We start from the raw sequence: 13,245 nt of genomic DNA, 5'->3' as shown, positions 1-13,245 counted from the left end.
CTATGAACGAAACATAGGAAAATTATTAAATTTGGCACACTTGTAGTAAAGGTCATGAATATTGATCTGACCAACTTTGGGGTCTCTAGAATCAACTCTATAGCGCCACCAGCAGTTAAAAAAAAAAAACTTAGTACACCTGATTACTCTCTTCATGCTCGTCGTGGCCTAATGGATAGAGAGTTGGACTTGTAATCTGAAGGTCGTGGGTTCGAGTCTCAGGTCCGGCAGGGATTGTAGGTGGGGGGGAGTGAATAACCAACACTCTCTCCACCCTCGATACCACGACTAAGGTGAGACCCTTGAGCAAGTCACCGAACCCCCAACTGCTCCCCGGGTGCCGCATCATTAGCTGCCCACTGCTCCGGGTGTATGTTCACTACTATGTGTACACTTGGATGGGTTAAATGCAGAGCACAAATTCCGAGTATGGGTCCGAGTACTTGGCCACACACCACTTTCCTTTCCTCTCCTTTCCTTTCCTTTCCTTTCCTTCATCACACTCAATAGCTTACAGTAAGACTCCACTCATTACAGTAGCGGCCATTTTGAAAAGTACAGTATTCTGTCTTTTTGCTACTACTCCTTGAAAATTGATCCAATTCTTCCCAAAATTGGCTCAGATGATCTTTGGACTGAGCCACACAGAAATGACGGAACATTTTTTTTATTCATCTTTGTTCAAAAGTTATGATTTTGTGAACTTAAAGTCGACCAAAAATTGGTTCAGAGGCTGTATCTCAGCCAAACTTTGATCAATCGAAACAAAACTCGGTATGCTTCATCAACACCATGGTCTGAGGGTCCATGCCAAAGTGGGGAACAGCGTCACCTATGGGTCGTGAGATACCAAAAATTCACATTTTCACTTATAACTTTTGAACAGTCAGTCAGAAAATTATAAGGTTGATGATTTTGCCAGGATTGGTTGAACCACGTGTCCGCCATTTTTAAATTTGTTGACTTATACTAGTAATCTTAGCATTCTTCTAAGTTACAGGCTAAACAATTACCATTCTGTTTAATGTGACTCTTCAGCTATCGAATTAACCATAAGCTGCGTTACAATTAACTTTGTGTTACGCTGGTTAAAATGCTAAATAACTTTTTTGTCAGCTCATTCTCACACCTAAACCTCTCCTCGGCAGCCTGTCAAATGTGCAGTGACCGAGTAGCACAGTCTGCTAAGCATCCAGCCCCGAACCTTACAAGTCGAGGGTTCGAAGCCAGGGTGGCACATGGCCAGACCGCAGGAAGTACCGTGGAAACGTTGATTTTGTTTCGGTCGTTGGATCTTCCGTGCTCGTTCGTCTTGAAACAGAAACGCGTGTTTGGTCATTCTCATCTGAACTTCTGTACTTCTGAACCTATCTGTTTTTTCCATGTATGTTTTATTTCAGCTTCTTATGCTCTTCCCACTCTGCGCCATGCTACAGCCCATTCGTGGGCTTGGCCCCGGAATCGCTGCTTGCAGCTATATTTATTATTATTTCCTTACACTTTGAAGCAAATGAAAAAGAGTGTTTTTGCATTATGATTGGATATGTGAAACTCTCAATTCAGGCTCAGAACATATATTTATTTTGAACTGCTTTGCTTTTTCTCATGAGTCAGAGGAGAGAATCACCATTTTTCTCATGAGTCATCTTCAGAGGGGGCTTTCTTTTAAACTGCGCCCTGATGGTATCATTTCCTGTCATTTCAAAGTGTGGCTGGATTAAAAAGGAATCCTGCATGCATTGTGCATTCTCTGATTAGAGCAAACATAGTCAACAAAACCTTAGTAGCAGTCCACACACACACAAAGTCCCTTGGGCAGGATTATGGCTCAACTGAAAATGATTGTGAATATGTGTTAAACAGGAAGAGACATTGTCTGTCTTGTTCCTTTAGTCCAGACAATAATATACTTGGCACTTTATGCTATATACCTGTAGAGGCATACACAGATGAATCATAATAGTTTGATATACAACAGGATTAATCTCTCTCAGTATCTGTCCTCAAACAACCCTTTCATTCACTGACGGGACGTCAATGATTACTGGCATGTTTTACTGTGTAGTCCAATCACTCTGTGCTTTTGGACTCTATAAAGTACAGTATAAAAACCATACAGTGCACTACAGCCAAAACAAGCACATGACCTCTTACATAAGAATCTTCATCTCAGTATGGTGCATGTGTATTTCTGACAGGGTGAGCTGGCTAGACACATTTGATGAGAGCTTCAAACCTCTGTCTGTCCGTGGTTTCAAAAACTATATTGAGCAACTAAAAGATCTAGATCACAAAATGCACTGAAATGAAATAAATTTAAGAAAAAGCCTATAAGTTAACTACATTTGACTGACACGGAAGGGAAAATTTATGAATAAAGTCGTTATGTTTGTTTTCTTTGCACACAAAAATTATTCTCGTAGCTTCATAAAATTACGGTTGAACCACTGATGTCACATGGACTATTTTAACGATGTCCTTACTGCCTTTCTGGGCCTTGAACATGGTGGTTGCATTGCTGTCTATGGAGGGTCAGAGAGATCTCAAATTTCATCAAAAATATCTTAATATGTGTTCCGAAGATGAACGAAGGTCTTACGGGAATGGCATGAGGGTGAGTAATTAATGACAGAATTTTCATTTTTGGGTGAACTAACCTTTTAAGTAGCATTGTGTACTTGTGCATCGTTCTGTGCCATTTTGTAGTATGAATAGTGTGAGTGATGTGTTCACCCTGAAAATTCAAACAAGAAGTGCACTTCACAAATACTGAGGTGATGCACTCATCCAAAAAAAAAAAAAAAACATGACTGAAGGGGATGGGCTTTCAGACTGAATGACAAAATAACCTAAAAATCATACACTTGATAGTAGAGTACATTTTACTTTTTTTTTGCATGAATATGGATCATATGAATGAAATTTGGATGTACTATATCCATCATGTTGATATGGTCATATGACCTACAGCATCAGATGTGTTGCCTCACTTCCATTTATAAATTCTCCCCCATGGTGTGTTCATCAAATGCGTATATAAAAATGTCTCCGTAAGTAGTAGGTCATACTGTTTTTCAATACTATGAATACGGACATACTATTCACATACTGTTTTTCGCATACTAGCCTACATAGTAGAAAAGTTTTAGATTTCTAATGCATTGGCTCTGTTCTGGGTTGTTGCAAGGTGGTTGTTTACTATAAGTCTCAGTCGTTGCTATTCTAGTCCTCTCAGTGTAAATCTATGGGATTTTTTTCCATTTTAATATTGTGTTTGTGTCTTGAGTTGCACGCCAAAGTATGAGCAATTGTGATAGTGATGCTTCCCTGAGCAAGCTCCACTAACTAAAATAAAAGTGGGTAGTTTGATAGATATTTGGTCCGTTCAACTCTAATCTCAAGAGCAATCTGACGTAATTATCACAGTCATATCTGCCCATCCAGAAGAATCAGAGGTGTATGAGTTATGTACCGGCAAAAACAACAGGATACAAACAGAGAGTTATGATTCTGCTGTAATGATATGTTTGGCCTTGCTGATCTGTGAGAGTTTGGGAGCTGTGTGACGCAGCCTCAGGCTGTGGTGGGAAATGGGCCGCACGAAAACACATAAGAGCCCTCTCGCTCTCTCTCCCACAGTACACACAGCTGCAGCTTTGAGTAAACACGTACATACAAACTCACACAGATGCATTTGCTTTCACACAACTCTGTGCTTATGCACACAACACATGCACATCTATGGAAGCAAGAGCGTGTATTTGGTTGTACGTAATATGCATGACTTCTCATCAATTAGTATCCAGAACTAAACTACAAATAGAGGTTTACCTCAATACGCAGTGGAGGCAAGTCCAATGCTGTGTTAGCAGAGGTAATGCAGGTGAGAAACAAATGTGTGTATATCTCTCCTGTTAAATTCATCATGGTTGAAAACAGTCATGTCCCACTCACTTAAAGTTTTGATTAGCCTCAGGGTAACTGCTGATTAGCTTCAGAGCAGTTTGTTTATAACACGATGCTCTGGGTTCACTTTGATTTGACTTGTAATTTCAGGTTATAAGTAATAGTGCAAAACTATGGATATGCAGCCACAGTGCATGGGGCATACAGTATTTGAGGTGCAACTGAAGTGCAACTAGTTGATTACAAAGTTAGAAAATACAGTTTAGGGGTTTGTTTCCCAAAAACACCGTTAACTAACTATGGTCACAAGTAGGGCTGGGTATCGTTCAAAAATTTTCGATATCGATACCGATACCTTGAGTTCGATACCGGTTCCTGAACGATACTTTTTTCGATACCAGTTTTATGAAATCAGTTTTAATAAGATTACATTATCTCAAAAAACTTTTTTTTTAGCTTGTTGATATTTATACAGACTCAAAGCCTCATCTCCTGAGCCACTGCACAAAAGGAACAAAATATATCCAACACAATAAATAAATAAATAATTTTAATAAAGTTCAAATAGTTTTCAGTTTACACATCTGTTAGGCTATGTTTACATTAGTGCGTGTTCATTTTAAAACATCATCATTTCTAGGTTGTTAAAGACTTCAAGAAATTTAAAATCTTCATCCACTTTCATAAGTGGGTGTTTTATTTTCTTTCACCATATGTTTTATTGTTATTAAATTCTGGTGTAGTATGTCTAATTATTTGAATGCATAAAAACAACTTAGTTTATTTAAATTTATTCTTAAAATAGCCTTATGAAATGTTTTATTTTTCCTCAGAAATTCTATGTTCTGTATCTGGTTTTCAAATGAAGACATAAAACATTAATTTATCTTTTAAATTATTGAAAAAAAAAAAAGTTTATTTATTTTGGCAAACAAAGGGGGTTACTATTAAAATTAAAACATGGAATAACTGTTGTGTGATCATTACTAAAAAAAAAAAGTTTTAATAGTAGCAGTATGTACTGTCTGCTGAACAATATTAATATATTTCTGCAGCAGTGTCTTCCAAGTTAAACCGAACTTTTATTTTGACGGGTTTCCGGGAATACCTTTACAGTTCTGTGTGTATATGATATGACGCTATAGTTTTACTCGAATCAAACGGTAAAATGCTCATGAAGTGAGTCTCAGAGCAGGTCTGGAGATGTTGTTCATGTGTTTATGTCCTCATTTAGTGAGGCGGCAGACGCTGAAATGACCGCGCGCTTCAGTCTGTGTATAGCTAACAAACCGCGCGATATAAAGAGCGGACTGCTCTGTGCGCTTTCGAAACGCTCTCGCGGATGTCAAACACTGATCAATCTGCGCGTCACCGTTTCTAGTCAACACACCTAGTGCTGCAGGATTATTGGCTCACTGACGGTGATGAGATTAACCCCTTAGGTATCGAAATTTGGTACCGAACGACAAGACGTTTTTCGATACTCGGTGGTATCGAGGCAATTCGGTCGGTGCCTAAAAAGTATCGAACTCGATACCCAGCCCTAGTCACAAGTGCACAAACAGTGTACGCTGTTCTGTGTCAGCCGTGCCACACGGATACACTGTTTTCATTCAAATCAAAGCTTAAATAAACGTAGAAGACGTATCCGTGTGGTGCGGCTGACACAGAACAGCGTACGCAGTTTGCGTCCAGTGGATACTCTCCAAAATGGTGCTACGCTGACACAGAGGAGACAAATTGTTGAATAAAGTCGTTGTTTATTTTTTTCTTTGGAAAAAGTATTCTCATAGCTTCATAACGTTACGGTTGAACCACTGATGGCAGATGGACTACTCTGGCGATGTCTTTCATACTTTTCTGGGCCTTGACAGTGTTAATTGTTTGGCAGTCAATGGGACAGTCACATGCCTCCCGGTTTTCATTCAAAATATATTAAATCGTGTTCTGAAGACGAACAAATCTTTTACGGGTTTGGAACGACAAGTGATTAATGACAATTTTCATTTTGGGGTGGAGTAACCCTTTGATTACTCACCCTACGTTGTTGTAAACCTGTTTGACCTGTTCTATACGTTCTGTGAAACATAGAAAGGTGTTTTGTCCATACAATGGAAGTAAACGGACATCAGAACTGTTTGGTTACCAACATTTCTCAAAATATCTTCTTTTAGGTTCCACATAACAAAAGTTAGTCAGACAGGTTTGGACTGACATGAGGGTGAGTAAATTATGACACAATTTTCCTTTTTGGGGTGATTTTTTTTCTTTAAGACAGGAAAGCTTTATAATTATAGCTTTATAATATATATATATATATATATATATATATATATATATAATTATAGAATGGTGGCTGGTGAACCAGCTAATGACTAGTTTCGACCAACTAAAGCCAGATACCAAAACTGGATTTTCAGACTATAATCAACTAGTCTATAAGTTGACTAGTTAATTCAACCCCAATGATTACAGATCTCTTTTCAAGGCCATTTCTAAGAAAGGCAAAAAAAAAATCACGAGACTGGGGAAAATCGTATGAAAATGCATGTGACACAACTGTTATCAATAACCTCTCTTTCTCATGCACCTATCTTTTATCTCTTATTTTAATTAACTTTTCCTGTCTCTATTTTACCTCCCCTACCAGACTGTCACCCCTCCCATACACACCCACACATCTACTTGAAATGATTGTGAAATATTTGTAAGACAGTAAGTGCATCATAACCAGTCTTAACCAGTCTCAGAGTTAAACCAACACTCATAACCATAACACATTCACATGTACTACAGCTTAGCAAGGGTTAACTGGTCAGGCTTATTATGATAAGCTTGAGGACATTCATAAAGTCAAAAGTGAGAACTTTTAATATCCTTTCCGTTACAGATGGCCATAAACTTCACAGTCATGTGACCTGTCATTGTAACACATGCACATAGCACATGTTTCAAGGGAGTATATCAGTTTGTTCACACTTCAAAAGTACAGTTATGAATTTCAGAAGTTATGAGCTTCATATATTAAGCCAATTTCCTTGTGTGGAGGCCAGCATTGAATAAATTTAAGTCATTTATTGCTCCGTTCCCAACCACAAGCCTTCTCTGAAAGTGTAAAAACAGCATTAGGCTGTAAGTGATGTGTTCGGTCATTGGCAGAACAGTGCTGCTGGCATCTCATTGGTTTTCTTTGGGAGCAGTTAACCTGATGAGAAACCTAGCATTGCTAACATAGCATATGTTGTGCACTGCTTTCCCACTAGGATTCTCAACTAGCAAGACGTTGCTCTAGTCATCTCTCTTTATTAAAAAGAACATGCTGGTTGACAAACATCACCAAGGTTTTGAAATTATGCTAGTTCTTCAATTAGACCTGCTGGTAAAATCATACTGTCTAAACTCTTTTTTTAAGCAATAATTAAAGGATTACCATATCTCCATGTGAAAATTAGCCTAGAATTTGCTTGTTTATTTACTAGCCATTAACCATAGCTAATGGAATTTGTGAATATACAGCTGTGAGACGCTTTTCCCTCCCCGAGGTAACATTGCACAGAACCACACTATAAAGTGCATTCTTCTCTTTATGGTGTGGTCAGTCCTGCCTATAAGCTCTGCAAATAGCCACGCTTGATGATGACTTTAGAGACAACATTTAGCTTTACATGCAACAACATGAAAGTGGTTTGGTCGCAGTATAATGAGTGTTTTTCCCCTCCTGATGTCTGATTTGTTAGCAATGTAATGAGTCCAAGTATGAAATAGTTGACATGTATCCATGAAATGACCAAAAGGTGCCAATTTAGGTCATCCAGAGTACTCCAACAGGACCCATTTAGAGACACATAAATACTTGGCTGGACTGGAATTGTTGTCTGAAAACAAACACATAAACAAATGTTTCTATCTATCCCGATCATCTAAGTAGTCTCACTCCACTGTTTACTTATGAATGACACTGAATGTGTCTGTATTGGTTTAGTCTCAGCCTGAGACCGCTCACAGATGGTTCACTGACAGCTTGCTGCATACTACTCAAAAAAGCTGGGGGGAAAAAAACTCTCTCTTGATTTGGCAAGCTTTCACTGGATTTGCAGGCTTACTAGTAAGTGCACATATATCCACAAGCAGAACTGTATATACAGTTGCTTTTTTCAGTGTTTTTTTCCATGTAAAAATGAAAAAACAAAAATATAAACAGGACTGCTGCATCTTTATTTAAATAATTTTTTCATACCAGTCTATTTCGGATAACTCCACCCCTAAATTGCACATAACTAAATAAACTGTGGTTTGTTCATTTACATATTATTTGGGGTTCACAATATATTGGTACCATATTGTTATTTACCAAAATAATTTTTTAAGTGATTTTATCCTTCCAAATTATATATTTAATTGTTAATGCTCATTTCCATAATTTTTTTTAACTCAAGTTATTCTTTAAAAGCACCAAAAATGTATTAACACTGTTGCTAAATGTAACTTCATACTTTACATTATAATGATGCCTAAATTCACCTGTAGAGTTTAAAACAACTGATTTTAGTTTTAATGCTTGGTTTTTCATTTATATAGATGAAATAGTATTGAAATTTGATATCAGCTATCTATTATTATTATCATCACCCATATCATAAAAAATAATTATTCGCTTATCAGTATTGCCCAGAATTTTTCCTGTCAAAGTAAACAGTTCTTAGCTACAATATGCTGCAATGTGGACCAGACCTTTTGCCGTTTAGGCTTTGTCAGAAAAGCTCCATTCAGGTCTGTAAAGACACCTCTAAATTGAGATGAAACTCCACGTCTGGCAAACCTGCCATTTTCGGCACCCACAGAATTCTGTGCTTTCTGTGGAATTTCCTCCTTCATTCTTCTGTAAGTTTTCGCTCAAAGCCAGAGCAAACTGTCTGGCTTTTTTTCTGTCTGTCCCTCTCTCATCCATTTAAGTATCTCTTTCTCTCTGAGACAAAGTGTATATCCATGAAGAAGCAGCCAGGTGCACAGCTAAAGCTTCTTGTCTGGGTGAGCAAGGTCATCAGCTGACATATGAAGACCACCCTGCCCTGACCCGCATGCCGTTCCTTGTCCTCTAACCTCCTGATATTTGGCACAAAACGCATTCCGAGAAGTAATAACACAGAAAAAGCCAGACAAGTGGGAATGCATCTAGTGTATGAGAAGCGTGTGCGTTTGTCAGGGTCTCTCGCAGCTGGATGAGAGGTGTTGAGAGAGAAAAGGGGGAAAGGGGGATGACAGAGCAAATCAATGCCAGGAGCACACCGATGGAAAAAATGAAAGACAGAAACACAGACTTGACGCTCGAGGAGGTGAGCAGGCGGAACAGCAGCAGCCAGGTATGATGGTCAGTGTGCTGATGGTTAAAGTTGCTTTTGTGTTAACAGTGAGGACGTTTCCTGTCATACATGACTGTTTGTGTGTACATCCTACAGAAAGAAGTGAATAGCACGTACTGTGTACGAGAAATACACACACACAGATCACTAGACGGCCACATGACCTGCTTGACACAACCACAGCACACTCAGCTATAGAAACAGAGACTCCACACACACACACACACACACACACACACTAATATAAAGATATTGACAATAACTCAGATTTATGTTGACTCTTTGCGTTTTAAGAGAACATTTATAAGTTATAGAACCATTTCAAATTATTCTGATGAATGTTTTGAACTTTAAAAAACAACTTTTTCTTTATAGAATGCAAAGAACCTTATAAAGAGAAATAAAAACAAACCTTCAAAGTCTGAGATAATTCCCTCCAAATGCGCATTGACATTAGAATCAGACATTTTGAAGCTGACTCTGCGGGATCAAAGCAACCTTTCCCAGCAAGGCAAAACTCTCACAGACTTTGTGCTCTCCAGCTCCAAAACAAATTCCAAATTAGGAGGTAACGGGGAGGAAAAAAGAGAAAGCGTTCGGAGCGGTCCCCAGATCCAAGCCCACGACTTTCTTAAAGGACCAACTGAGTTTTTCCCACTTCCTCCAGCTCTCTGAACGCAGCAGACCTCAGAATGAGAAACCGATGACAACCCCCCACCCCCATTCGCTCTCTTTCACTCTCTCACTCCTTCCCTCTCTCCTCCCTCTCTCTCTCTCTGACCGAGTCGCTTGTCGGCTTCTAACTTGAGTTATTTGAGTCAATGCTCAAATTTTACTTTCCAACCCGCCCCCGAACGTGCCGAAACTAGACTCTTTTGCAATCGTATAAGAGATAACGTGAGTATTTCTAGATTAAGCTCATTCAGATTGGGTGCCGTGGGCAGAGAAGTTCAGAAGAGTTCAGTCCGTGCGAGAAGTGGAGAGCAGCGGCAGTACATATTTCATCACAATCCCTGAGGAGAGCACGTCTGCGCTTGCGGCTTCCCCAGTAGTTTCCTGAATTTGAGCCTGAGGCCACCAGCGCTCCTCGTAGCAGAGTGGAGGACGGGCTGAGGCCATGGGGTGTCATAAATCAGTGACCTCATCTACAGCTCGGACTCCATCAGAGCTGCTTTTCTCCCCACACCTTCTGCTAAACACGTTTTCGTTTCATTCAGACATTATCAGCTCTGGCTACAGTTGAAGAGCTGGTTTTGTTTACAGATTTGATCTGCTAACTGCAGATATGGTGCTGCTGTGTGACTGGTTTGTTGGGTTTTTGACGGAAACCTCTCTGTTTGTAACGCTATGACTGTTGGGAAACACTATGAGATGGAGGGTATACGTGTTGCACTGAGGTCTTAAGTGTCATGGGCCAAAGCCTACAAAAACAGGAAAGTCAAGCTGTATGCGACTAATCATACAGCAGATTTCACAGCTCTTCAGGCATGTCTAATGCAAACACCAGGCCTTCTGTATACAGACTTGCAAACACATACACACACCACACAAATCCGGTAAGGGAGGAGATGAAGAGAGTCTGTTAGAGTAATAGGAATGATCTGAAAAGTTTCAGAAAGGACATACAGTGCCCTCCATAAATATTGGAACAGTAAAGACAAAATTTTTCTGTTGGCTGTGGAGTCAAGACATTTAAAAATATTAAAAGATGAATATGAGACAAAACTACAGGACATCACATTTTATTATTAGCCATTTCAACACATACATGTTTTACCAAATAAAAAGAACAGCACTTTTAGAGTTCATCCCACTCATTGATGTGAGCATAAGTATTGGGACAGTTGAACATAAGGCAGATATAACAGATTAAAAGCTATTATTTAGTTGCAGATCCCTTGCACACAATCACAGCAGTGAGTCTGTGACCCATAGACATCACCAGACTCTTGGTCTCATCCTTTGAAATACTTTTCCCAGCCTTTAATGCAGCCAATTCCAATTGTTGCTTGTTTTGGGGAGTTTCTGCCTTTACTCTCCTCTTCAGCTGGTGAAATTCATGTTCAATCGGATTTAAATCTGGAGATTGACTTGGGCAATCTAAGACTTTCCATTTCTTTGCCCTTATAAATTCCTTGACTGAACTGACAGGGTGTTTTGGGTCATTGTCCTGATGCAATATGAAGCACTTCCCAATGAATCTGGTGACATTTTCTTGAATATTGGTAGCAAAGATGGTTTTATACCCTTCCAAATTCATTCTGCTACTGTCATCATACATTACGTCATCAGTAAAGTTGAGAGGGCCTGTTCCAGAGACAGCCATGCATGCCCATGCCACGACAACACCTCCACCATGCTTTACAGATGAGGCTGTATGCTTGGGATCATTTGCAGTTCCCTTTTTTTCTCCACATTTTTGCTTTCCCATCACTTAGATAAAGGTTCATCTTTGTCTCATCGGTCCATAAACACAGTTCCAAAACTCTTCTGGCTCACCTTTGTGCTTTTTTGCAAACTCTAATCTTGCCTTTCTATTTTTGGTGCTGGTCAGAGGTTTGCATCTTGCTGTGTAGCATCTGTAATTCTGTGTCAAAGTCTCCTGAGGACAGTAGATTGTCAGAGCATCACCCCAGCTTTCTGGAAGTTGTTGGTGATTTTACAGACAGGTCTTTTAGGGTTCATTTTCACAGCTTTTATGATTTGTCTGTCATCAACTACTGTTGTTTTCTCAGCCGATCAGGTCGTTGTTGGTTGCTGGTGTCGCTGGTGGTTCCCAAACTCTTGATTTCGACATTCCCTTTATTTTTGCTATAGCTCTATAGCTCCTCTTTTCTTTTAGCGTCCAAATCGCTTGCTTTTCTCTCAAAGTCAGCTCCCTCATCTTCATCCTGGTTTGTGTGTGTCATCATCGAATGCAAGATTCAGAATACAGAAGTAATGGATATAACTGATACGACACATTCCCTGCTTTTAATATCTGAAGGATTAATGCAACAGGACACAGCTGATCACGCAGAAAGACCTGTGAGGTAACTGTTCCAATACTTATGCTCACATCAGATAGGGGGATGAAATTCTGTGCTGAACTTCTTAGCTGGTAAAACATCTATGTGTTGAATCACCCAATAATAAAATGTGACATTCTGTAGTTTTGTCTCATATTCATCTTTTAATCATATTAGTCAATGTCTTGACTCCACAGCCAACAGAGCAATTTTGTCTTTACTGTTCCAATACTTTTGGAGGGCACTGTATATGGATTAACCTTGTCAGACTGACTCATGAATATTGATTTGATGAAGTAACATACACCCAGACGTCCTAAATAATTTGCTGCTTATTCAGAAAGATTACTCAGAAGGGAGCATAATTAATTTTATATTCCTGGTTTGACAACAATGTACTACTGAATAGGTCATTTAAGGTAGCCTAAATATTTGTGACAACAGTAGGATTAAAAAAAAAAAATGTATTAATACTTTTATTCAGCATTATTCTGCATTAAATTGATCAAAAGCGGCAAAGACATTTATAATGTTATAAACCATTTATTCTTTATCAGCATATTGGAGTGATTTCTGAAGGATAATGTGACACTGAAGATTGCAGTAATGATGCTGAAAATTCATCTGTGCTGTCAGGAATAAATTATATTTTAATATATAGTCAAATTTCACAATATATCAAATAAATGCAGTAAGTATGAAGTATAAGAGGCGTCTTAAACTTAGCTTGTAGCATATAGCTAGCTACTTTTTCTAAAGCATATGTGACATGCAAAATTCTGGACAACATTCACACACCACCATAACACCATACAAAAATTCACAGAAATGGCTCATTCATAAAATAAATAAAAAAACAATATAACCACTAGATGTCGCTGTAACACACAATATACGCAAACGGTTGTGGAATTTGACACTCGTGTAAGCATTCCAGTTTCTAGCACCAACACTTGCATGTAAAAACTTAT

At 38.8% G+C, this 13,245-nt stretch overlaps 1 protein-coding gene across 4 annotated transcripts in view; it reads right to left on the bottom strand.

Annotated features, from left to right (window-relative positions):
• Window positions 1–13,245, bottom strand: part of LOC306865040 (septin-9-like) — a 94,589-nt gene that overhangs the window by 57,805 nt on the left and 23,539 nt on the right. The window contains exon 1 of one of the 4 annotated variants that reach the window (XM_079409381.1): window positions 9,679–10,319. The exons of the other annotated variants lie outside the window; for them this stretch is intronic. Coding sequence (XP_079265507.1) covers window positions 9,679–9,733 — 55 coding nt within the window. The 5' untranslated portion in view covers window positions 9,734–10,319. Of the gene's footprint in view, window positions 1–9,678; window positions 10,320–13,245 lie in introns of those variants that run through there. 4 annotated transcript variants of the gene reach the window in all.

Source organism: Barbus barbus, assembly GCF_936440315.1.
Source record: "Barbus barbus genome assembly, chromosome: 4".
NCBI lineage: Eukaryota > Metazoa > Chordata > Actinopteri > Cypriniformes > Cyprinidae > Barbus > Barbus barbus.
Note: the sequence above shows the minus strand (reverse complement) of the source record. Positions and strands in the feature narration are given on the sequence as shown.